Here is a 25522-nt window from a genome sequence, read left to right on the forward strand (position 1 = left end):
AATCTATAGATCTGAATTTATATATACAATTATATTTTTGATTACTGTCGATTGTGACTTTTGTCTTTCTAATTGATAGGATTGAAGCTAGTCACTCAAAATTTCACCTGTATATTTATAATGCACACTGACTTACCTCAACAGTCTTTTTTATTTAAAAGCAATCTATATGAATTTCCAAATATTACAATTAGTTTTATTTTCATATGGAAAATAAACATATATGATAATTAAATTATCTAATTTATTTTTTTATTTTTCCAATCTAGATAGAAGCTGATATTATAAAGCCAGTAAAATTTTGTGATGGACTATATTTCTATTTTATTTGATTTTGTGAACAATACACATATTTATAAACCTTATCAGTCTTCATTTTGACTCATAGTTACTAAATTAGTAGATGAACAATGTCATAAGGAAACATAATTCTTCAAATATAAGGAATGTCTCCATATGAAATGTCCAAATTTCCTGAGTGTTCTTCTACTCTTGTCCTACTAGACAACTTTTAAAAATGCCTCAAATCCTAGGTCAACCACATTATTCTTCAATGTCTATCTTTATTTTTAAATACAAATATCTACTTAGATCAAATACATGCTACTGAAGTATGGTTAACTATAATTTTCTTCACCCTTACTAAATGACATCAACCACCCTTTTCAAAGCAAAACCCATTATTGGTTATCTTGTATTGTTTTGTTTTTTCTTCTCCAGTATATGTGGTGCTATAGTACACAGTCACTTGTGTATTATGTTATTTTTATTAAGTATGCAGCATTCTGATAGTGCCATCAACATAATTTGTACTTGTGTTTGATTCAGCTATCATGAACAACTTATGTATTTGAAATATGCAGCTGGTGAGTTTGGTACTATATGCAATTACTGTACCATAGTAAAACAAGTCTGCAGATTTCTATTTTGTGCCTTGATTAAAGACAGAATGAAATATAAAAAATAATTTCTAACAATAATTTGGTAGATTTTGCTGAAAAATAATGGATTCTAATACTTAAAACAGTAACTTCATAATATATTAATACTTGGGACACACATTAGCATAACGTAAAGATTGCACCTCATAGTCAGAGTAATTGTTTACACAGAAACTATTCTTTGGCTCATTTCAGTTGACTCTTATGACCCCAACTTGCTTACTGTGATTGATTAAATAAATAACTGTGATAGTCAATTGAGTTTACTTTTCTCTACCATCTATTTTTAAATCTTTAAAAGGCTAAATATAGCACCAAAATCCATAATTAGAATATATTATAGAGGGTCCCTACCAGTAATTTATTGTATTATCCATTAGAGATGATACTGACTTGATATTATCTGAAAATTTGTTAATTACAAAATCACATTCTACCCTCTGAACTAATGGTAATTATATCTCCTTTTATTATTTTTTGCTTTACTATAAAAAGACAGTTGATCTTATTCTACATGCAATTGGAAAGATTAGATTCAAATTTCTGCTCCACTACCAGAACAGAATTGGCAAATTTTGTCATGTGTTGTGAAACACTTGTTTTGGCATGGTGGAGGTGCCACAGGGGAATAAATGAAAAAGTAAATTGAAAAAATAAATGAAAAGAAAATTAAACTGTGACCTAATTATTGGTCTTTAAATTTTTCTTTTATGTGTGTAATACTGACTGCTGTTTGAAAGCCCCTTACTTAGTAATTCATAGAGATCTTATCCCCAGTTTGTAATTTCATCCTTTTATATTTCAATAGAGATTCTATGTTATGAAACATTAAGATTATAGTAGCAAAATTGATCCTCGAAGAATTTACTTCTGATATCTTTAATTCTGTACTTTCTTTTAATTTTGACACAGGGAATTAAATTCTCCAAAGTAAGGCTTCTAGATATGTACAGTGTGAGTGACTGGTAAATCTCTCCTAATTTATTAAGGAGACAACTGTTTCATAACAAACTATAATGTGTACTTAGAAGTTTATCCCAATTGGGCCTATTACTGAATCATGATTACCTCCTTCACCCTAAAGCAATTTGGTAACTTGTGATCCTGTCTGGGTAGACATGATATGCACCTGTGCTGCCAGCTAATTGAGGTTATGTGTAATCTACTTAAGAATACCAGCCTAGGCTGGGGAGATAGCTCAGTGGATAAAGCACCTGCCTTAACCACTTTACCACATGTATTATTTGTTCCCTACACATAAATTTACATATGGAATATTTGTTTCCTAGAATTCATTTAAATTGGTTGTGATAACATGTGTCTGTAAACTCCAATGTTTCAGAGTTGATATAGGAAGCAGAGACACAATAGAATCCTGAGAAACAAACTTGTCAGATTATTTAATAACAAGAGATGCTGGAACCCGGCCCCAAATGATATGGAAGGCAAGGACACACACACACACACACACACACACACACACACACACACACACACACACACACAACCATACACATGAAAATGAGAGGTTGCTTTTTGTTTTGTTTTTTATAGATTTGAAAATCCAGTGTACTAGCTCTCATATTCTCAGACCTTAGCAATATCTATGTGTGGATGAATAAGAAGAAAGAAGTAGGGAAAAAGAGAGAAAATTTCTAACATGCATCTCATTTACCTTCTTTAATTCATCTAAGTGAACATGCTGGCACCTAAGAAAATGGCCAGAGGCAATTACTCCATGGTGACTGAGTTTATTCTCTTGGGATTAACAGATCGTCCAGAGCTGCAGCCTTTGCTTTTCGTGCTCTTCCTGGTGATCTATCTGATCACTGTGGGAGGGAATCTTGGCATGATGGTGTTGATCAGGGTAGATTCACGCCTACATACCCCTATGTACTACTTTCTTGCCAGTTTGTCATGTTTAGATTTGTGCTATTCTACCAATGTGACTCCTAAGATGCTGGTGAACTTTTTATCAAAGAAGAAAACCATTTCGTATGCTGCGTGTTTAGTCCAGTGTTATTTTTTCATTGCTATGGTGATTACTGAATATTATATGCTAGCTGTGATGGCCTATGACAGGTACATGGCCATCTGTAACCCTTTGCTTTACAGCAGCAAGATGTCCAAAGGGGTATGTGTGCGTCTGATTGCTGGTCCCTATATCTATGGCTTCCTCAGTGGCCTGATGGAAACCATGTGGACATATCGCTTGACCTTCTGTGGCTCCAATATCATCAACCACTTCTACTGTGCTGACCCTCCGCTCATCAGACTCTCCTGCTCTGACACATTCATTAAGGAAACATCAATGTTTGTGGTAGCAGGATTTAACCTCTCCAATTCTCTGCTCATAATCCTCGTTTCTTACCTATTCATTCTCATCGCCATCTTGAGGATGCGTTCTGCTGAAGGTAGACGCAAAGCCTTTTCCACCTGTGGGTCTCATCTGGTAGCAGTGACTGTGTTTTATGGGACTCTATTCTGCATGTATGTTAGACCTCCCACAGACAAGTCAGTGGAGCAGTCCAAAATAATTGCTGTGTTCTATACTTTTGTAAGTCCCATGTTGAACCCCATCATTTATAGTCTGAGGAATAAGGATGTGAAACATGCTTTTCGGAAACTGGTCCGAAGAAATGTGCTTTCAAAGTAAAATAATCCTGTCTTTATAAATTAAAGTTTTGTGACATCCAAGTTTTTGTAGAAATTAATTTTATACACAAGAAGAAAACGCATACTCTTTTATTCAAAGTATATAATATAAAGGTATAAAGATAAACAGTTTACATACTGTATGGAAGTGCAGCACATGTGTAAATATGGGAGACTGTTATTCTCCTGTTATACATTTTAACATTCATGTATTTATATATTAGTTTTACATTATGAAGGTTATAAATTTATTACAGTAAACTATACAATTTTAATATAAACAAAAAAGTGAAAGAGTGAACTATTACTGCCCTCTATCTTCAGCTTCCATTCTTTTTTTATTCGATATATTTTTATTTACATTTCAAATGATTTCCCCTTTTCTAGCCACCCACTCCCCGAAAGTCCCGTAAGCCCCCTTCTCTCCCCCTGTCCTCCCACCCACCCCTTCCCACTTCCCTGTTCTGGTTTTGCCAAATACTGCTTCACTGAGTCTTTCCAGAACAAGGGGCCACTCCTCCTTTCTTCTTGTACCTCATTTGATGTGTGGATTATGTTTTGGGTATTCCAATTTTCTAGGTTAATATCCACTTATTAGTGAGTGCATACCATGATTCACCTTTTGAGTCTGGGTTACCTCACTTAGTATGATGTTCTCTAGCTCTATCCATTTGCCTAAGAATTTCATGAATTCATTGTTTCTAATGGCTGAATAGTACTCTATTGTGTAGATATACACATTTTTTGCATCCACTCTTTTGTTGAGTGATACCTGGGTTCTTTCCAGCATCTGGCCATTATAAATAGGGCTGCTATTAACATAGTAGAGCATGTATCCTTATTACATGGTGGGGAATCCTCTGGGTATATGCCCAGGAGTGGTATAGCAGGATCTTCTGGAAGTGAGGTACCCAGTTTTCGGAGGAACCGCCAGACTGATTTCCAGAGTGGTTGTACCAATTTGCAACCCCACCAGCAGTGGAAGATCAAGAATTGACAAATGGGACCTTATAAAATTACATAGTTTCTGTAAGGCAAAGGACACCATCAAAAGGACAAATCGGCAACCAACAAATTGGGAAAAGATCTTCACCAATCCTACATCAGATAGAGGGCTTATATCCAATATATATAAAGAACTCAAGAAGTTAGACTCCAGAAAACCAAACAACCCTATTAAAACATGGGGTACAGAGTTAAACAAAGAATTCTCACCTGAAGAACTTCGGATGGCGGAGAAGCATCTTAAAAAATGCTCAACTTCATTAGTCATTAGGGAAATGCAAATCAAAACAACCCTGAGATTTCACCTTACACCAGTCAGAATGGCTAAGATTAAAAATTCAGGAAACAGCAGGTGTTGGGAGGATGTGGAGAAAGAGGAACACTCCTCCACTGCTGGTGGGGTTGCAAATTGGCTTCCATTCTTAATATGCAGACTGACTACTAGTAGCTTTAAAAGCTTTTGGAAGAAGGAATTATGTGTCTACAAATAAATGTATAATTATGTTTGTACACATAGACACAAAGTTGGTAAAATATATTTTGAAGGGCAAAGCTGATTTCTTGCAAGAGTGTCATTGTTGTATATGATAAGACTATTGGTAGGTGCTGGGATTGCAGTATATTACAGGACTTTCATTAGGTGTACTTTTTAATTTCACTTACCACCTTCAGTTTTGATGCCTTGCATTTACGTACTTCCTCCTACTTGTAAGAATCGCTTTCACTAAAACCCTTCTCTGCCAAAGCAGAATACCAGAGCCACAGTGTGGGTGTGGAAAACTTAACCCACATCCTTTGCAAGACCTCAATGTGTTTTTAAACTGCTGAACAACCTTTGCAGATGCTATGTATTAACTCTAGATCTGGGTACTCAAGAAGAGGGGTTTCCACAAAGCAATATGGATATCTTGTGCCTTTATAAATTTTTTATTGTAGAATTAACTTGTGACATTTCACATTTCTAGAACCAAAAATCAATTATACCTTTCCTTATTTCATTATTAATCTATCAGTTTCAGAATGGACCAAATATTTGATATTTGTACTTCAGTTTAAATATGGTCCACTGATGTTCTGTAACAAGAATAGAATGATTTATTATTTTAGAATGAGACGTTACAATACTTTGTAAGTATTGATTAAGCAATATTTTTCGTTTAAGTTATATTTTTGGTAAATTTGATGTGCTATGGGCTAACAAAGATAATCAGTGTTTACTAAATCTTTCTATGGCTTTGCATTGCTCCTAGTATCGAGAGAGTTTTCAGGAGTCTTGGGATAGTTTGTAGAAATTCTAACACTGTAAGGACAATAAAAGTAGATGACAGAACTTGCTGGGTGTTATATTACAAGAATGTCACAATGCTTAAGTACTGGAAGAAGTCTCAATTCCTTTTTAGTATACTGATGTCAACTCTATGGCCAAGGCACAAACTTACTATGTTTCAGCAGGCAGGTATCGGACCCTCAATTTGGAACTGCATTTGTTGGTTTGGATATCAACAGAAAAGAGAAATCCAGAGAACGTCCTTATTCCACTCAATAGAAATACTCTTTCGTCTTTGCTTTTCAAAGTTTTCTGTTCGGTACAACACAAAGTGGCATTCTTTAGTTTATTCCTTCTGTATTAAGGCACTGAATTATTTATGTTAAGTGATATTATTCAAATAGCTCTCCTTTGACCATCATTGTTAATACATTCTGGTAAAAATATGAAAATGATTTTACAATATTTACTAGTTTGTTTGATTCTCCTTTAAAAACTTATATATACTGCTATCTAAACAGATGTTTAACTTTGCAAAAACCAGTCACTTTATTATTCCTATATTATGAAAACCTAGATGATGATATATATATATAATAGTATAAGCATAATATACATTTTATGTCAGATGTTTTATGAAAGTGGTGTGAAAACATTTACACATATCCATACATGTTCATATGAAGAGAAAGAACATACATTTTAAAATTCATAACATCTGTTTATTTGTGTTTGGGGGCAGCAACTTCTAGGAGTTGGTTTTCTCCTTCTTAACATTCTTGTTGAATCACACTCTCATGACTACTTGCCCTTGAAAGCACTTCACATTTATCTGGCTACCAATAAATGTACTACAAATCGAATCATATAGTAGCCTAGTTTACTTTTTGAGAACCACTAACAGAGAAAAATCAATGCTTTTTGCCACAGTGTGGCTTCTCAGACCAAATTAAGCTAGATTTTAATAAGCTACATTGTCATCCACAATGGAATGTGCTGAAAAGTATTTGCAGGGTCGTATTTCACCAAAAAATATAGGGCTTTTTCTACTCTGTAGGCCAGAAAACTTGCTGGATGTTTAATCCTACCTAATAAACCTGACGAAGTAATATAATCTCAATGAAAGAATCATTAACAAAACTGAGATAGTATCAGTTGTATGTGTTTTTAATTAATTATTTTATTTATTCACATCCTCAGCACCCCCCTCTCAGAGTTCTTCCCCCCCTCTGCCCTCACCCTGGGTATCTTCTCACCCTGGGGCATCAAGTCTCTACAGGGTTATGTGCCTCCACTTGTGGTTTTTGAGCTGCCAAATAAGCAAAAGGAGCAAGAATATGTTTTTTACAAAACTGAATGTGCTGGTTAATTTTATGGGTTTACTGAAGAGGAAAAAAATCTTTCTAAATATAGGCGGCACCATTCATGGGCTGGGATTCCAGATAATCATTTGGAATGTAAACAAAGAATATAAAAAATAAAAATATTAAAAAAAAGAAAGGAGAAAATGACTGAGCAACATGGACACAAAGTAATCAGCTACCTCAGCTCCTGGTACCCTGCCTTGATGAACTGCATCAGATGGAAGCACAAGTGACTGTGAATAGTATCCACTGGAAACATAAGCCAAAATAAATTATCATTCCCCTGTTATTTTTTTTTTAAGAATCAATGACAACAGAAAAAGGTGTTACAGGTACTAGATATGTAGCTGTTGAAAGGATCTCCACATTGTTTCTCCACTGGTGAATAAAGAGTAACAGAAAAAAGAAATAATTTCTATTTTGTGAACAAGGATGGAAAATATTTAAATTCTTGTAATATATGACATATGGCATTATTTACCTCTATCTCCCAACTCTAACTCCTTCCATGCTGTCTGCCAACAACATGGAAACAAAAGGAGCAAGAATATGCTCTTTTACAAAACTGAACGTGCAGGATAATTTTGAGCACAAGAACCCTGCCAATTGCTATACCATCCACAATGAAACGATATTCCATCCTCTGGTAACAATTCACTGCCAACAGCTATTTAGTAATGTAGGGAGTGGGTTGGAGATAATGTATACGAGGATTAATTCTGAATTGATCATGATCTTGTGTAGCTAGGTAACACAACTGTTATGAAGTCAGTTTCAGCAGCCATGTTAAGTCCAGGAGAGAGCACTGCTTTCATTTGTAACACTGTTTTCATGAAACTCAAGGTGTCACTGTTGCCTTCCAGTTGCTAGAAACTTATTCAGGCTCTCTGAATAAAGGAGTTTTAGCTCACAGTAAACTTTGTGTATGTGTGTGTGTGTGTGTGTGTATGCATGTATTTTCCAAGTATAAGACGCATAATTACAAAAAATTGGCGACCTAGGTGATAGACCTATAGGAGTGTTGATGAAGTAATTTCTAGATTGTGTTAACTGGGGTAAGGAGACTAGCCTTAACTGTGGCAAGCACTATTTGTGGTCTAGGGTCCTATCCTAAATAAAAACAAGCAGAACACTCGATTCTTCTCTCTTCTCCTTTTGGACTACTGACACAATATTGATAGCTACTCCACTTTCCATACTACGAAATTTCACTTCAACTGCTAGTAAAACCAAACTCTTCTTCTCTAACACTGTCAGGTAGTGATCACAGCTATGAAAAAAAAAAAAAAAAGAAAGAAAAGAATGCTAACAGAACCTACACATTCGTTCTTTCAGGTGTGAGTTTGGGGTAAGAGGAAAAGTTAGGCCAGTGTACAAGTATTTTGTGAGTAAAAAGGAAAACTAATATACTAAATTCTTTAAAATGTTTTCTTTAGGATGCTGCATGTATCTGTTCTGGGTAGTAAAATTGGGATGTGAATTTTATTATATGAAAAATGAGGTCACAGTTTTATGAAGAAGAAAAGTTCACTAAAAAAATTTGATTGATACCCAAATTATGGATTATTAGATTACAAGATAAAGTGGCTGAGTGACACAGGTCAAGATGGGTATGGAATGTTCAATGGACATATTTTCTCTTAATTTGTTTGACATAAATAAGAAATAACAAATAAATTTTAATCTAAGTAATGATAGTTGGATAATGTTCCTTGAGTCTTTTTTTTTCCATATATGAAGGGAAGCTAAAATTTCTGTAAGGAAAAATGATTTTGTTTCCAAGGAGGGCAGTAGTGACTGAAGGGAGGCAAGCACCATCCATCTGGCTCATGAAGTTCTCTTTCCAATGCCATTTTTATTCTTCTCCAAGACCTCTACTTCTCTGCTTCCATGTCCAAGGAATGCTAATAACTTGAGGTTAATAATTACCTACCTTAATAGACATATATATCTGCATTGCTTTTAACTTGAAGTTACTAGAGATATTTGACTATATGCAATATTATATTGCAAAACAAATAATGTAGCAGAATTGTTTGTAAAATGGAAACAATATGGGGAGACAGATCCACTTTCTTTGGTTTGCTTGTATCATATACATTGTGTAATATGTTTGTCTCATGTTAGTGAATATTTACTCATGAAATGGAATGAACTAACACAGTCCTATATTTTTTACTTTGTCAGCCAGTGCATCTAAAATCTTTTGCAGCTGAAGAAAATTGATTACCTTTTCTACAGCTCAGCTCTTTCATATAAGTGGTTTAAATATGGATATATATAGGTGTTAATAAGTTTCCATCAATATTAGTCTTTAAAAATTAAGTATGATGCTTTTGAAGCTAAGCTGCTTTACTAGTGACACACACACACACACACACACACACACACACACATTTGGAATACATAACCTCTGAAATTCAATGACGATAGAATGTATAGCATAGCCTAGAAAAACAACAAATTAAAGACCTTTTCTGAATTAATTGAACTAGTTTCAAATTTCTCTAATTTTTGTTTATTTGTTCTTGCATTTTCTAAACACATAACAATATAAAATAAGCAACCAAAAAGTTAAAAAATTCTCACACTGATAATTTTGAAAGAAACATGTTTTTCCCTACACTAATGCTGATTACTAGATTATACAATCCCAGCTCATACAGGACAATGGTTGCAAGATCCTTACCAAAAGCGATGAAGTCCCTGGAGAGATGCTTCAGTTCTTCCTAACCCCCAAGTCAGAATATCTGAGCTGCCTTCTGGGACTTGTAATTGGAGGGACTGATGACTTCAGTTTTTTTTCTATTTTTAATGCTATAGAGAAAAAAATGTCTACTTTATATATATAAGCAAACATCTTCCTTATTGAAGGCCCAATTATTTGTCCCAACTCCATAGTTCTTTAGAGGTAAGTTGTTTGAAAATAGCCTAAGTATTGCTTTATAAGTTGTTGGTGTTGTTATGTTTTTCATAGAATACAAACATTTATTCATAAGAGTAAACTATGGGTAGATAGCTACTATATAATCATGTATATTTTGACATATCTATGTGTATATATAGTACCAAGGTTCAAGGTCTGAAAATTTTTGTTTTAAATATTAAATAAATAGTCACATGCCCAAGTGGAAGATTGTAAATTCTAGACCAGCTGACATTATATATACAGGCCATTTCTCAAATGAATGCTGAAATAAAATTTATATTTGTATATATACATGTACATCATCTACCAATATACCAACTATCATCTAGCTTCAATCTACCTATCACTCATATATTTATATAGAGAAAGCAACAAACACACACACAAAGAGAGAGAGAGAGAGAGAGAGAGAGAGAGAGAGAGAATGTCAAGCACATTTTACAGAGGAGTAATTAAAATTGCTCCCTAAATTTCAGTCAGTCAGATCTCAGTAGTTAATCCAGATTGAGAACAAATGAAAATATGAAAATAAGTTGCCATTTGTTTTTTATATTTTGGTTTAGATTTGCCTCTCTCCCTCCAAGAGCAATAATTTTAGACTAGTTCTTACTTTCAGAAGTAATATTTATAGGCTTATGGGATGAAATTTAATGTTTAACCAAGACTCTGAAATCCCAGTCTGTGATGAATGACTTCTGGGCATCTATCTCCTTTTACAACTGTAGATAAACCTCCTGAACTGAGTCACTTCTATATCCCAATCCAGATCTGATATTTGAATAATTAGCCTGTATAATTTTTACTGAGTTAACTCAAAAATATGATATAAAGTTTTCCCAAACCATTAATGTAGGATATTTTTCTACTAATTGGCAAATATAACATATATAATATAAATTATAATTTTTAAAGATATAAGATGATTGTAGCCACAGTTTTTAACATTTGTATACACCACATAAAAGATTTTTCATGGTTTGATATAAAATTGATGTTATCACGCAATTTCTTATGGTTATTTCTCATTTGAATAAAGTTATCTAGAAAATTATATTTTAGAACTGGCAAAGTTCATTTGTCTATTTACAGTGAGTGGAAAAAATCCTAGAATTAGTAGATATGAGGTTTATAAAGAGCAGAAATAGAGATTAGTAATAATTCTAAATTAGACTAAGGTTTATGGTTCAAGAGAAAATACAAACAGAACAGGTTGGGACTCCAAAGACAGTATGTGTTTGCTAATGTTTAAAACATTAATTTGAAGTCTACTGATAGGCTGATAGGGAAGAAGGGATAATAGAAAAAGACAAAAAAATGCAAAGTGGGAAATTCTAACAAAATATTTAAATTGTTGACCATTTATGGCTTGTCTACCCCAACATAAAATTTCTATTTTTCTTTGTAGTCCATCATGAAGAGAAACTTCACCTCTGTGACTGAGTTTATTCTCCTGGGACTTACTAGCCGTGTGGAGCTTCAAATTCTCTTTTTTATGCTGTTTCTGGTGGTTTATGTGGTCACAGTGGCAGGCAATCTGGGCATGATCCTGCTCATCAAGGCCAATGCCAGGCTCCACACACCCATGTACTTTTTCTTGAGTCACTTATCCTTTGTGGATTTATGCTTTTCATCCAATGTGACCCCAAAGATGCTCCAGATTTTCCTTTCAGAGACGAAAACTATTTCCTACCCTGCATGTTTAGTCCAATGTTACCTCTTCATTGCGTTGGTTCATGTTGAAATTTATATCCTGGCTCTGATGGCCTTCGATCGTTACATGGCCATCTGTAACCCTCTGCTTTATGGTAGCAAGATGTCCCAGAGTGTATGCACCTCTCTAATCACAGTTCCTTATGTGTATGGGGCACTCACTGGTCTGATGGAGACTATGTGGACTTACAACCTGGCTTTCTGTGGCCACAATGAAATTAATCACTTCTATTGTGCTGATCCACCACTGATTAAGCTGGCTTGTTCTGACACTTACCGCAAAGAAACCTCCATGTTTGTTGTAGCTGGATTTAACCTGTCCTTCTCCTTGCTCATTATTTTCACTTCCTACCTGTATATCTTTCCTGCTATTCTGAGCATTAGCTCTACAGAAGGCAAGCGGAAAGCTTTCTCCACCTGTGGCTCCCATCTGACTGCTGTCATCATATTCTATGCGACTCTTTTTGTCATGTATCTCAGACCAACATCCAGAGAATCTGTGGAACAAGGCAAAATGGTTGCTGTGTTCTATACCACTGTCATTCCTATGTTGAACCCCATGATTTACAGCCTGAGGAACAAAGATGTGAAGGAAGCAATAAGTAAGGAATTGTCACATAAAAAAATGCATTTTTCCTTAAAAGAGGATTCAGTTTTCTTTTCCACTCATGGAACTTATTGTAGGAATTATCATTGTTTTCTAAAGTTGCAGAAATAGTATTGATAAGAAAGTAAAATATGAGAAGACAATAGAGGGCAGTGGATTGTATGAATTTAATTCTTTTTCTGAAATGGAAACTAATTTCATATGCATGTATTTATCTCTCTGTTTTGTCAAATATTATTTTGTGTTCTTTGGATTTTCTTCACAGGCATGCTGTGTTTTTTACCACTTTGAATTTGTGGCTACTGCTGGAAGATGAATTATTTAAGAATTCATAGGTATCATTTCTCTTTCAGCACCAATCATTTCCTTTCTCTTTAGTATGCTACTTATTATATTTAAGACATTGGTGGCTTGTTCATAAAAAATGTTATTAAATTCAAAGACAGTGCACACAAGTATAGAATAGTGATGGATGCCTTTTGCTTTTAGGTCCATCTCTTGAGTTTACTTGTTTCTACAATATGATATGATAGGCTGAGTATTAAACACTGTGAATTCCAAAATATTGTGTGTTGGAAGAATTTTTCTATGCATTTACTCAAATGACTAAAATTAGTTCTACTTTCTTTTCTTTCTTTCTTTTTCTTTTTTTTTTTTTGGTCTCTTATGTATACTATCATATCATCTACAAGGATTGATACCTTGACCTCTTCTTAGCCAATTTGTATCTCTTTGATCACCTTTTGTTGTCTTATTGCTCTAGCTTGAACATCCATCATGTACTATATTGAATAGATACAATACAGGGAGAGGGGACAACCTTGTATAGTCCCTGATTTTATTGACATTGCTTCAAGCATCTCTCCATTTAATTTGATATTTGTTGTTGTTTTGCTGTGTTTTTCTTTTGTTATGTTTAGATATGGGCCTTGAATTCCTGATGTCTTTAATACTTTTAACGTGAAGGGATATTATATATTGTCAAATGCTTTTTCACTATCTGATGAGATGATTGTGTGATTTTTTTCTTTGAGTTTGTTTATCTAGAGGACTACATTAATGGACTTTGTATATTGAACCAATCTTGCATCTTCACTAACTCTATATCCAATAGAGAGCTAATATGCAAAATATACAAAGAAGCCATACTCCAAAAAATCCAAATAACCCAATTAAAAAAAGGGGTATAAAGCTAAACAGAGAATTCACAATAAAGGAATCTCAAATAGGCTAGATGCACTTAAAGAAATGTTCAAAGTCCTTAGTCGTTTGGAATATGCAAATCAAAATGACCCTGAGATTCCATCTTATACCAATCCTAAACTCAGGTAACAGCACATGTTGGAGAGGCTGTGCAGAAAGAGGAGCACTCCTCTATTGTTGTGGGTTGAGGGGATTTTCAAACTGGTAAAAGAACACTCTGGAAATCAATCTGGAGTTTCCTCAGAAAATTGGAAATGGTGAAGACACAGCTATACCACTCTTGGGCATATACCCAAAGAAACCCCATCATACCACAGGGCCGCATGCTCTTCTATGTTCATAGCACCTCTATCTGTGATAGAAGATAACAGAAGGTGGAAACAACCCAGATGTCCCACATATGAAGAATGGATACAGAAAATATGGTTCATTTACAAAATGGAATACTAGTAAGAATGACAACATGAAGTTTGCAGTCAAATGAAGAAACAAGAAAATGTCATCCTGAGTGAGGTAACTCAGATCAGACCCAATAGGACATGCATAATATATACTCACTAATAAATGGATTAAGCCACAAAAGTACAGAATACCCAGGATACAATCTGCAGAACACAAGATAGTTACCAAGCTGAAGGGCCCAAGAAAGGATGCTTCAATCCAACTTGGAAGGAAAGCAATCATGGGAGGCAGAGGGAGGAAGGGATCTATGTGGGAGAGGTGAAGGGAGGAAAAGGGGAAATATGATCAAGTAATGGCAGGGGCTGGAACAGAAAAGAAGCCCCAAGGGCCAGCAGAAGGAATGGAAATATACAACCTCTAGTGGTGAAAGGTGGGTGAACACTCTAGAATACACCAGAGACTCAACTCAGGAGGTGAGAGACTCTCATGACTCAAAAAGAAGGACCTTAGATAAAATGCCCCACAGAGGGAAGGGGAAATTTGTAGAGTCCACCTCAAGTAGAAAGTCGGGGCATCAAGGGGGAGGGATGGGGTTACTATCCCACAGTCAAAGAAGCAACCCAGAATTGTTTCTACTTAAAAGAACTGCTGGGACAAAAATGGAAGAGACTGAGGAAAAAGTGGTCCAGAGACAGCCCTAATTTGGGATCCATCTCAAGGGAAGGCTCCAAGGCCTGACACTATTGCTGAGGATATAGTATACTTATAGACAGGAGCCTAGCACAGCTATCCTTTGAGTAGTCCAACATGCAGCTGGCTGAGACAGATGCATGTACTTACATTGGACTGAAATATGGGACCTCTGTGGTTGAATTAGTGAAAGACTGGAAGAAGCCTAGGATGAGAGTAAACCTACAGAAAGACCAGCAGTCTCAATTAACCCTGACCCCTTGAGATCTCTCAGAGACTGAGCCACCAACCAGATAGCATACACAAGCTGGTCTGAGGCCTCTGACACATGTACAGCAGAGGAATGCCTGGTCTGCTCTCAGTGGGAGGAGATGTGCCTAACTCTTGATAGACTTGAGGCCCCAGGGAGTGGAGAGGCCTGGTGGGAGGGTATCATCTTGAACATAGGGATGAGGAGAAATGGAATGAGTAACTGTGGGAGGGATGACTGGGTAGTGGCCAACAACTAGACTGTAAAAATAAAAGTAATAAAAAGAAATAATAAAATAATCAGAAAATTAAAAAACTCATTCCAAAATATGAAGTTTAATATAATGAACTTATTAATCCATACTTAATAATAGGCAGCAGTCTATAAGATTTCCAAAATGTTATCAATAATAAAATAAATGATAACTCTAATTTCAAAAAAGAAATAAGTAAAAAGAAATTATGATACCCTACAAACAAGCAGTGCCAACATTACTTGTAATCATTTAATAAAGTGAATTAAATTTATATCATAGTTGAAATTCTTTGCTTTCAAAATTTGATCATCACATACTTAAAAATTGTTTCTAGTTGGTTCTTTTGTTTGTATTAGCTTTGAAGCAACTTCCTCCACGTTTCCACTGAACCCTAACATTTCTATTTCAGGTTCCAATACAATAATCAGTTATTCATGCTTAAAATTGTATATTTTTGCAAAGTTGTTAATCTGAAGAAAGTGATTTCTACTATTCATTTTAAAAATCTCCTGCAATAACTGCTGAGAAAGAGAGAATTCCTCCTCAGAATGAGTCCCTAATTGGTTAATCTATAACATGTGATCAGCTCTGAACACACAACATTAACAAAATTTATCAGATGATATTTATGTTTATTTATATAACATACATTGTACACCCATGCATAAACACACACACACACATATGAATATATGACTAAGATGAATTTAGAAGTGAGTTGGGGAGGGGCATTGGAGCATTTGAAGGGTAGAGGGGAGGAAATGATAATTGTGCCATAACTAATTAAAACAAAATAATTTTATTTTTCCATTTAAATTGGTTTTAATGCAATATATGACAATCTTAATTCACTAAGTGAACAAAACAGAGTCATTTGCAGAGTATGTGAGTCTGACAATCAGGCACACCAAAAAACATGGTTAAAATAACAATAATAACAAAATATGGACCAGAGCAACAGAGGAAATAAGGGGGTCTGCATAGTTAGATTTACCTGAAAGCCTCAAGGCTCAGGCTGATGTGCTCATGTTACATGGTGTAAAGGAATCTGGGATAGGATGACAGTAAGAAGAAACTTAAATGTATGAAATCTATGGCTATGATTGTCTTGTTTATGTGTCTGTATAAAATGTCTGAGGTTATCATCAATTCATACAGTCAGAAAGTTTATCCTGATTATACATATAGACGCGGCAGTTTGTGATTGACCCAGATGTTTGTTAAGGCAACTTAAGACAGCACATCTTGGCAAGGAACATATCAAGAGGTAATGTGGCTCACCTCCCAGAAGAAATTGAAAGTGAGAAATGTGTTTAAATATCATATAAAGGGTAAGTGTCTGCAACTTCAGTGACTTAAAGTGCAACTTCTATGTTCTTAAAGTTCCTATCCACCTCTTATTGATATCTCTGTCTGGGGAATGAACATTTAACAACATGCATCTCTCCTAGAAATGGGTTTATAAGTAAGACCAGAACAATGACTATATTGGGTGACATATTAACAATGAAAGAGGGATTTATCTTTGGTCTCACCATATACAAAGAACTACAGACAACTATTGACTTCTGGAAGGAAAATTAGTCTTTCTTTGGAATGAGCTCCCCTTATTGGTTGTCTAATGAAAGATGGTCTGGTGTGAAATCATACATACAAAAATCAACAAAAAGAGACTCAGCATAATTTATTATATATATTTATATATATAATATGTAATATATATTATATATATATATACATGTGCATATATAATGTATATATATATAATATGCACAAACATACATAACAATATGTATATTATATGCACAAACATAACAATAATAAGTATGATAATTATAAAGAAGCTAACAACTTGAGAATAGTGGAGGCAGGTGAAAGAGAGGGGAAAGTGATGTAATTCTACTTTAAAACATATTTTTAAAAATGAGTTATAGCATACCAAATGTCTCTCAAATTTCCAACTGAATTGCTGAACTACATTGATTCGAAGCATCGTTATGAATTAAACAGGGTTTTAGAGAAATAATCTAATTGCTTGAAACCAAAAGAATCTCAGTTAAAGTTCAAAATTTTTTGTAGGTGTAGAAAAGTATCCCATCTTAGTTTTTCCGTTCATGTATATATATAAGTGCTTCTATATAGATAGATGAGTGCATACTAGCATGTACAAATATGTGTGCATGTGGAAATCAGAGGTCAGATTTAGGTATAATATTTCATGCTTTGTCAATAATTTGTTCTTAGATAGAATATCCCTGTGGCTTGAATCTGATCCAGTGGGCTAGAAATGCTAGTAGCTAGCTCTAGTGGTGGCTCTAGAGATCCACGAGTCTATGTTTTACACATCTTGAATACAATCAATTGACACCATGACTTTTTAACAATGTGGTTTTTGGTGATCAGTCTTAGTTCCTTATGAATGCAAGAAAACCCTTTTCCAGCTGAGGTACTGCCTCAGTTCCATTTTCTCATTTTAAATTATCTATTCCTTATTGGAAACAAGAAAAATAGACTTCTTCACTAATAATAAATATACTGATCTACCTATTATGGAATACTGCTTATTAAAGTATATATGCTGTCAAATGTCTCAATTTTGTTATTATTATTGGAAAACTAATGTTTTTATAAGGAATGTGATACATCCATCAAGACTCACAGTAAATCCAAAAATAAAAAAACAAAAACAAAAACAAGAAAACCAAACAAACAAGCAAAAAGAGCCGGGTGGTGGTGGCTCATGCCTGTAATCCCAGCACTCTGGGAGGGAGAGGCAGGCAGGCTATACAGAGAAACCCTGTTTCGAAAAATCCAAATCCAAAAAATACCCAAAAAGAAACAAACAAACAAACAAAAAACAAATTCTAAAAAAAACAAAAGATTCACAGGAAACATTTTAAAACAAAAAGGAAATTGAATCTCTTAACATAGCATCTGCTTTAAAGATCTAATTCTACTGAGAATGGTTCATCTCTTGAGGTTAATTTTCTGATTTGCAGATAGATGATGTAATATGGAACATTTTAGTCACATTTTCATGATCCCTCTACACTTCTCAGTAAGGTATGCAGGACATTAGGTTCTTAAAATGTGTCTGAATTGCTCATTGATGCTGACAGAGGCAAGTTCCTGGGAACATTCATACTTCTGTGAACCCCACAGTGAGAAGGACGATTACAAAATTTTTCTCAGAGCCTTCTACCAAACTAGTCACCAACTTACACATGAGCAGAAAATAAATTTTGCCATGCTAAACTCAATCTTACTTCAAACTATCAGGGTTCTAGAAAAGATTCTGGCCAGCAGTGTTATTTTTAACTATAGCCACATTGTAACCTTCTACACAAAACTCATTGAAATCATGAATATTTGAAATACCAAATTTTTTTAAAAAGATTTAATTTTATGAAGCAAGAACTCAGCATTTGTTTTCACAAAATATAGTGACTATCATTTCTTTAATCATAACTAATGATGTCAGAATAGACAAATGAATTTATTAATATTTTTGTTATATTTTCAGTATTGTGGATTATTTTTCTCATATATTCACATAACTTATATTACTGTATGTCCACAAGGTTCTACTTTGGTAAACTGTTTTCAAATATGAGGATTTAGGAGCTGAAGTTTTAGCCCAGTGTTAGAGTACTTTACAGATACCTGTGTTTGAATATTAGTAAACGATTATTCACAAAAGCAAGTAAAGTAAAAGATAATTAAATTTAGGATCTAATTAAAAGATCACGTGTTTCAGGTGGTTACAGAATTAGCCCTGCAGATATTGATAGGGAATATCAATCTAGACTCTACACAAAATGCAGAAAAACATCGAAGGTAGTTTTGAGACTACTGTAAGAACCAAGTTATTTTTGGAAAAAAAAAAAAACGAGGGATGATAAAATGGCTGGGTGTGTTAGGAACATGGTTTGGGGCTTTACTGTAGATAGGGGAGAATCATTGAAGAGCTCCACACAAAGCTGTGATATAAAATGAGTTATACTCTGAAAGAACAGCTACAGTATTTGAGTTTATAGTGGATGGCAAAATGGGAACAAATAGTTTCCTTAACTCGTCCTATTTGTGTGGCCTCAGGGGGGGGGAGAGAATGAGCCTAGTCCTGCATTGAATTAAATTGCTGAGGAAGGGGAGGGTGATATCTGGGGGTGGGGTGGCTACCCATACTCAGAGGAGAAGTGGGGAGAGAGAAGGGGGGAATCTGTACAAGAGGGAACTGGGAGGAGAGAGAGACTGATATTGGGATGTAGAATGAAAGAAAAATAGATAAATAAATAAATACGTAAATAATACAGATTGAGTTAGCATCATCAAAAACTTATTCATTATATCACTCAACTGCATCCTAGAATCTTAAGCCTTTCTTTATAAGAGCTTACAGTATGTATCACAGATTTATCAATACTTATCCTTTGTGAATAAAAGTATTCTCTAGAACAGCAGGGAAATACTATTTGTTTCACATCTCATATAAATAAGAAAACAAATAACAATTTTAGTTATATTATTGTGTTTACTGAAGTAAACATGCTGTTTAACATTCAATTTTAGTTTAATTTAGTCAGTCATTGCAACTTAAACCTAAAACAATTATTAGTGCCATTGTTTTATAGAAGAGTAACTATTTAAGTAGTACAGTGCCTTGCTCAAGATTACACTTTTAAACACGTCAGTAACCACATCTATGCTACCTGGATTTGCATTGCTATCACACTGTATTATACAGCACTCTCTGACCGCATGTTATGTTACATGAAGATTTTTAAACACATGAAAAATATGATATTTTTATACATTTTTGTTTATTTTTCATTTTCATTTGGGGGGAGGTTACAAGGGCAGAGAGTAGATATGAGGAGATGAGGTGAGTGGGATCGAGGATACGAAAATCACAAAGAACCAATAAAAACTTAGAAAGAATGAAAAATATGATATTAATATAGTCAAACCAGTATGACTAATTTCTTTCATCTGTGTGGTTGATCTTCTTACTTGGGGTTAAACATATTCCTTCTCCATGCATGCTCAGTTTAATACAGCCATAATAGCCATCCTTCAGTTTAAAAACAAATGGTCTTGCCCAGGGAGGAACACCCCCGGTTGGCTATTCAATATTGAAATTATATGCATGTTGATAACATCATATGGACAGAGTAGGTCATGTTTATGTATTTGGGCATGTATGTATATATCACACATACACACACACATACACACTCTCTCTATATATATGAGAGTGTGTGTGTATGTGATATATATATATATATATATATATATATATATATATATATATAGAGAGAGAGAGAGAGAGAGAGAGAGAGTCAACAGTTATAAAGGTGTCATGGGCTTGAGGGAGAGCAAGAGTGGTTACATGGTAGAAGTTGGAGGAATAAAAGGGAAGGAAGAAAATTTTTCAATCATATTATAATTAAAAATACATAATTGAAAAAGGCCAGAAGGTGATCCTTAGAAGAAATTGTTGCCTTCTCTCTGGATACGCTTCTTCATCCATGGAGTAGAAGTAAATGCAGCCTCATGATCTTGCTCCTTACAGCCTCTAGCACTGAGATCCAAGTTGTTATTTCTTATTTATAAATTTTACAGTGTCATATTCAATCACAATAACAGAAATAATGTAAAAAAAAAAACCTATCAAAATAGGAGAAAATTGGGGCCAAGATAAACCTTTGTAAAAGGTAGCAAATATTAATGAGTTTGTTCTTGCTCTAGAGATACACTTCCCCTGGGTTATTCCTAGGGGAAATCTGTAATTGCTTATTTTTATACACCACAAACATTTAAAGGAGAATTCTCCTCAAAGTTTCCAAGTCCTCTCAGGTTTGAGGTAGGTACCCATGTGTTCTGCATCTGCCTGTGTAGCTTACAGTTTTTCATCTTTATGTTATTTCTCTTCATTTTCAGGTATGCTTAAAAATGAGGCTATCAGATGAAGCTTTGCCTTACATTTTATCTATCTGTTTCCTTTATAATAAGATTTTAACGATTCCATCTCCAGGGTATGTGTGTGAGACATAGAGATAGAAGTATAGATTAAATTTATTTGTTATGTATTTTTTGTAGACTACATTCAGTAATTATTAAGTGTTCCCTGTATGCTCACTATTTGTTAAGGGATCACATAGGTTTACATGTTTTTAAATGTATATTCATTTATATAATTTCTTTATTTTCATTCTGTATGATGTAAAACAGAGAATAGATTATGAATAAGCTATCACATATTGAAGATCAGAGAAATCAAGAAAAAAATGAAGCAAGCTTCAAATGTGCCCTGAGTTCAACCAAGCTCAACAATAGAAACATATATCTTTAACTGTGATATTAAATATTGCCTTATTCCTGATTCAGGAAACATATTTTATATATTATTGATTTTATAATAGAATAATAGGACAAGGGAGCACTAATATATTCACTGTTTACTTTAGATCTAAATGCACTGCAGATCCTTGCCTTGCTACTTCTTTGCATCTCTTGTATCTTATGGTTTACATCCACCCAACCCAAGAGTTTTCTATTTTATTATCCACTAAATGGGAAACCACCACTCAGGATGGTTTTGTTGTTGTTGTTGTTGTTTAAAGATATCTTCTCTGGAGTACTAAACAATGCCATCTTCTATACTTTTTTTCATGTATGTTACATGATCCTTGGTATACATAACCATCTCAGCCATTTCAAATAAGAATTTAACTGTCACAAATTTTAGTGATATTTATAGAGAAACACTACCAACGACATGCATTATTATATAAAGCCTTCTCTGTATGATAGAACGTATGATCTTATAATCCCCTTTCAACTATGAATATGTGAAAACAGATTTTCATTTCTCATTATATAGACTTGAACTGTATGTCATCTAGGAACTGTTCTGGCCAAAGAAAACCAATGATGTCCTTTATCAAGTATTCTCTACTTGTTTTTGAGGCAATGATTCATTTTAGGAGTTGAAGCTCACTGATTTCACTATATTGATTGAACACAGAGCCCCAACATTTGCCTTGTCTCCATATCACTACACTTACCACCATGCCAAGCTTTTCACCTAGGTTCTGAGGTCAGACTTATATCTCCAGGCTTGCAAAGTTAGCACAATAGCAATTAATCAGCCTTTCCATTCCATGCTAATTGACTTTAATAGAAGGAATATATATATGGTGAGAGAGAGAGAGAGAGAGAGAGAGAGAGAGAGAGAGAGAGAGAGAGAGAGAGATGGGAAGACATAATTCTTCAAAGCATATTTCTATCAGAAGGGTCACGAAACTTTAAATATGGAAGAACTTACAGGATTTAAATTAGTGTTTGACTAGGAATACTTATAAAGTTGTCTTTATAATAAATGTTACTGTCACAGGAGAAATTAGGGTTTTCCACAGAAAATATATTGTGAAATATCTGTAAAATATTCAGGTTTTGTGTTCTACATTCATGAATAAATTTTCAAAATCCTCAAGATGAGAAATTTTTGGATTCTCATAATAGTGTTAATTATTTTTTTATTTTTTCATTAACTTTACATATTTAAGAATGTATTCCAAGTTTACAAAGTACTTTAACAATGTAGAATATTTAACTAATTTATTTCATTTTAAATCCACAGAGAGTAATAATTTATGTTAGCAGAAGTGAGAAGATGCTCAATTTCACAGATGTGACTGAATTTATTCTTTTGGGTTTAACCAGTAGACAAGAATTACAAGTTCTCTTTTTCATCATTTTTCTTGTGGTTTATATCATAACCATGGTGGGAAACATCAGCATGATGATATTAATTAAGATCAGCCCACAGCTGAGTAGCCCAATGTACTTTTTCCTGAGCCATTTATCATTTGTTGATGTGTGGTTTTCTTCCAACGTCACTCCTAAAATGCTGGAAAACTTGCTGTCAAAGACAAAAACAATTTCTTATGCTGGCTGCTTGGTACAGTGCTTCTTCTTCATTGCCCTCGTTCATGTGGAAATCTTCATTCTTGCTGTCATGGCCTTTGACAGATACATGGCAATTGGAAAGCCTCTGCTCTATGGCAGCAAAATGTCCAGGGTGGTTTGCATTCGACTTATTTCTTTTCCCTACATATATGGGTTTCTGACTAGTCTGGCTGCAACCTTATGGACATATGGCCTGTACTTCTGTGGGAAAACTGAGATCAATCACTTCTACTGTGCAGACCCTCCCCTCATCAAGATGGCCTGTGCAGGGACTTTTGTGAAAGAATATACAATGATTATACTTGCAGGCATTAACTTCACATATTCGTTGATTGTAGTCATCATCTCCTACCTGTTCATTCTCATTGCCATTCTCAGAATGCGGTCAGCAGAAGGCAGGCGCAAGGCATTTTCCACTTGTGGGTCTCACCTCACAGCAGTTATAATATTTTATGGGACTCTCATCTTCATGTACCTCAGACGACCCACTGAGGAGTCAGTGGAGCAAGGAAAGATGGTGGCCGTGTTCTATACCACAGTGATTCCCATGTTGAATCCCATGATCTACAGTCTGAGGAACAAGGATGTCAAGAAAGCCATGGACAAAGTGATTAGCCGAAAGTGCTTAACTAAGTAAAATTTAGTTATATTTTCTCTTTTTGTGGTAAACATTATTTTCTCATGCATGGAAAGATAAATATAAAGTGTTGTTGGAAGAAAAGAGAAACAAAAGTGAATGCATTTTAGAAGTAAATAAAGTAGAATAGGAGATTTTGGTTTATTGTAATATTGTTATTAAAGTTATAGAACTGTTAATTAGAAAGATCGCAAGAAGTTCTGTGTTGTACTAACTTGTTCTTATGTTAAAGTGGTGTCATCTTGTAAAATTTATGTGGCATGACAAAAAACGTAACTTGAAAAATTCTTCACTTAAGGTGCCTGTATAGAATTTAGAACATAAATATATGGAAATAGAAACTATGTGGAAAATGGAAAGTCTTTTCAAAAACAACAAACTGAATAATACACATCACCTGATAGAGTAAGCACTGTGTAATGGTCTTTCTTTTCAGAATATTATGAATTCAAAATTAAAGAAAGGAATCTGTCTTTAATATTGTGTGAGATATGATCTGTAATACGGCCTGGTTTTACTTTATTTCCATCATTCATCATCCATTATAATTGAAGGAAAATTAAGTCTTACTTTTTATATCTATATTAACCATCCTCATGGAAATTCTTATCATCAGATGAGTATACAGAATAACAGATGTGACATAAAAAATAAAATGAGGTTAATGCTGTACAGACCCATACTGGGGGGTCTTGCCACTTGGTAGAAACTGACATTGATTAAGGTGAACTTCTGTTCCCAGCCTTTGTTGAGCAGGGATTCCTGTGCTACTCAGGATCCTGCTCCTCCTAGGGTGGAACACTCAGAATGAAGGTGAAGTTTATTGTTCCTCCAGGTCTCTGAATTCCTGAATTAAGCAGGTGACCCACCCAGCTGCCTGAGCAGTGGAGCCAATGCCCATTGAACAGCCAGACCAGTTCCCCGGAACTCACTCCAGAGTCTGGGAGGAGGGGCTCATCCAATCTGTTAAATGGTCTGACCTCCATTAAACTTTGGCCTGCATGGGTAAACTGTTGCCCTGGCCACCGTTCTTTTCACCACTTCCCCATCTATCTCTCAGCTTCCCTTCCAGGAACCAGTTTGCAGTAGCAGCTGGAAGCTACAAAATCCTAGGACTGAAGGAGAGAAGGGCAGCTAAATCTGTATATGAGAAATAGATTCTTGGAGGCTGGGGTGATTGTGTGTATGTGAAGAGCACTGGCTTTTCGTGGCAAGGACATGGTGCTATGCCTAATCTAAATATTCTAGTTGATGGACAGCATTGGAATATTTTTTCCAAAGTGGTAAAGAATGGCCTCTTAGACCTGTAGAAAACATGTGCATGTATTTGTGTTTTGGGGAAAATTCTTCCTTTAGTATCATGTCTAAAATAATTGTATCATAAAATGAGAGCTTTTGCTTTGTCTCTGTGTGTGTGCAATCTCGTAAAGTAGTAGGTTTCTACATGATGCTTTTTTTGGCTAATATTCACATATTATTGAATGCATACTGTGCATGCATGTCCTTTGGGGTCTGAGTTACCTCACTCAGGATGATATTTTCAAGTTCTATCCATTTGCCAGCAAAACTCATGATATTGTTGTTCTTAATGGCTGAATAGTATTCCATTGTGTTAAAAAAACATATTTTCTATAT

At 34.7% G+C, this 25522-nt stretch overlaps 3 protein-coding genes across 3 annotated transcripts; all 3 read left to right on the forward strand.

The window, feature by feature from the left end:
• The first annotated feature begins 2640 nt into the window (after positions 1-2640).
• On the forward strand, positions 2641-3597 carry LOC127684255 (olfactory receptor 1030). Its single transcript, XM_052181210.1, has one exon. The coding sequence runs from the start codon at positions 2641-2643 to the stop codon at positions 3595-3597; it is 957 nt and encodes a 318-aa protein (XP_052037170.1).
• A 7975-nt stretch (positions 3598-11572) lies between these two features.
• LOC127684257 (olfactory receptor 5M8-like) lies at positions 11573-12555 on the forward strand. Its single transcript, XM_052181211.1, is given in 2 exon segments — positions 11573-12506; positions 12509-12555. Coding segments are annotated over 2 exon segments (981 nt in total).
• Positions 12556-22942: 10387 nt separating this feature from the next.
• On the forward strand, positions 22943-23887 carry LOC127684258 (olfactory receptor 5M3). The gene has a single exon (XM_052181212.1). The coding sequence runs from the start codon at positions 22955-22957 to the stop codon at positions 23885-23887; it is 933 nt and encodes a 310-aa protein (XP_052037172.1). The 5' UTR covers positions 22943-22954.
• Positions 23888-25522: the final 1635 nt, after the last annotated feature.

Source organism: Apodemus sylvaticus, chromosome 5 (assembly GCF_947179515.1).
Source record: "Apodemus sylvaticus chromosome 5, mApoSyl1.1, whole genome shotgun sequence".
NCBI lineage: Eukaryota > Metazoa > Chordata > Mammalia > Rodentia > Muridae > Apodemus > Apodemus sylvaticus.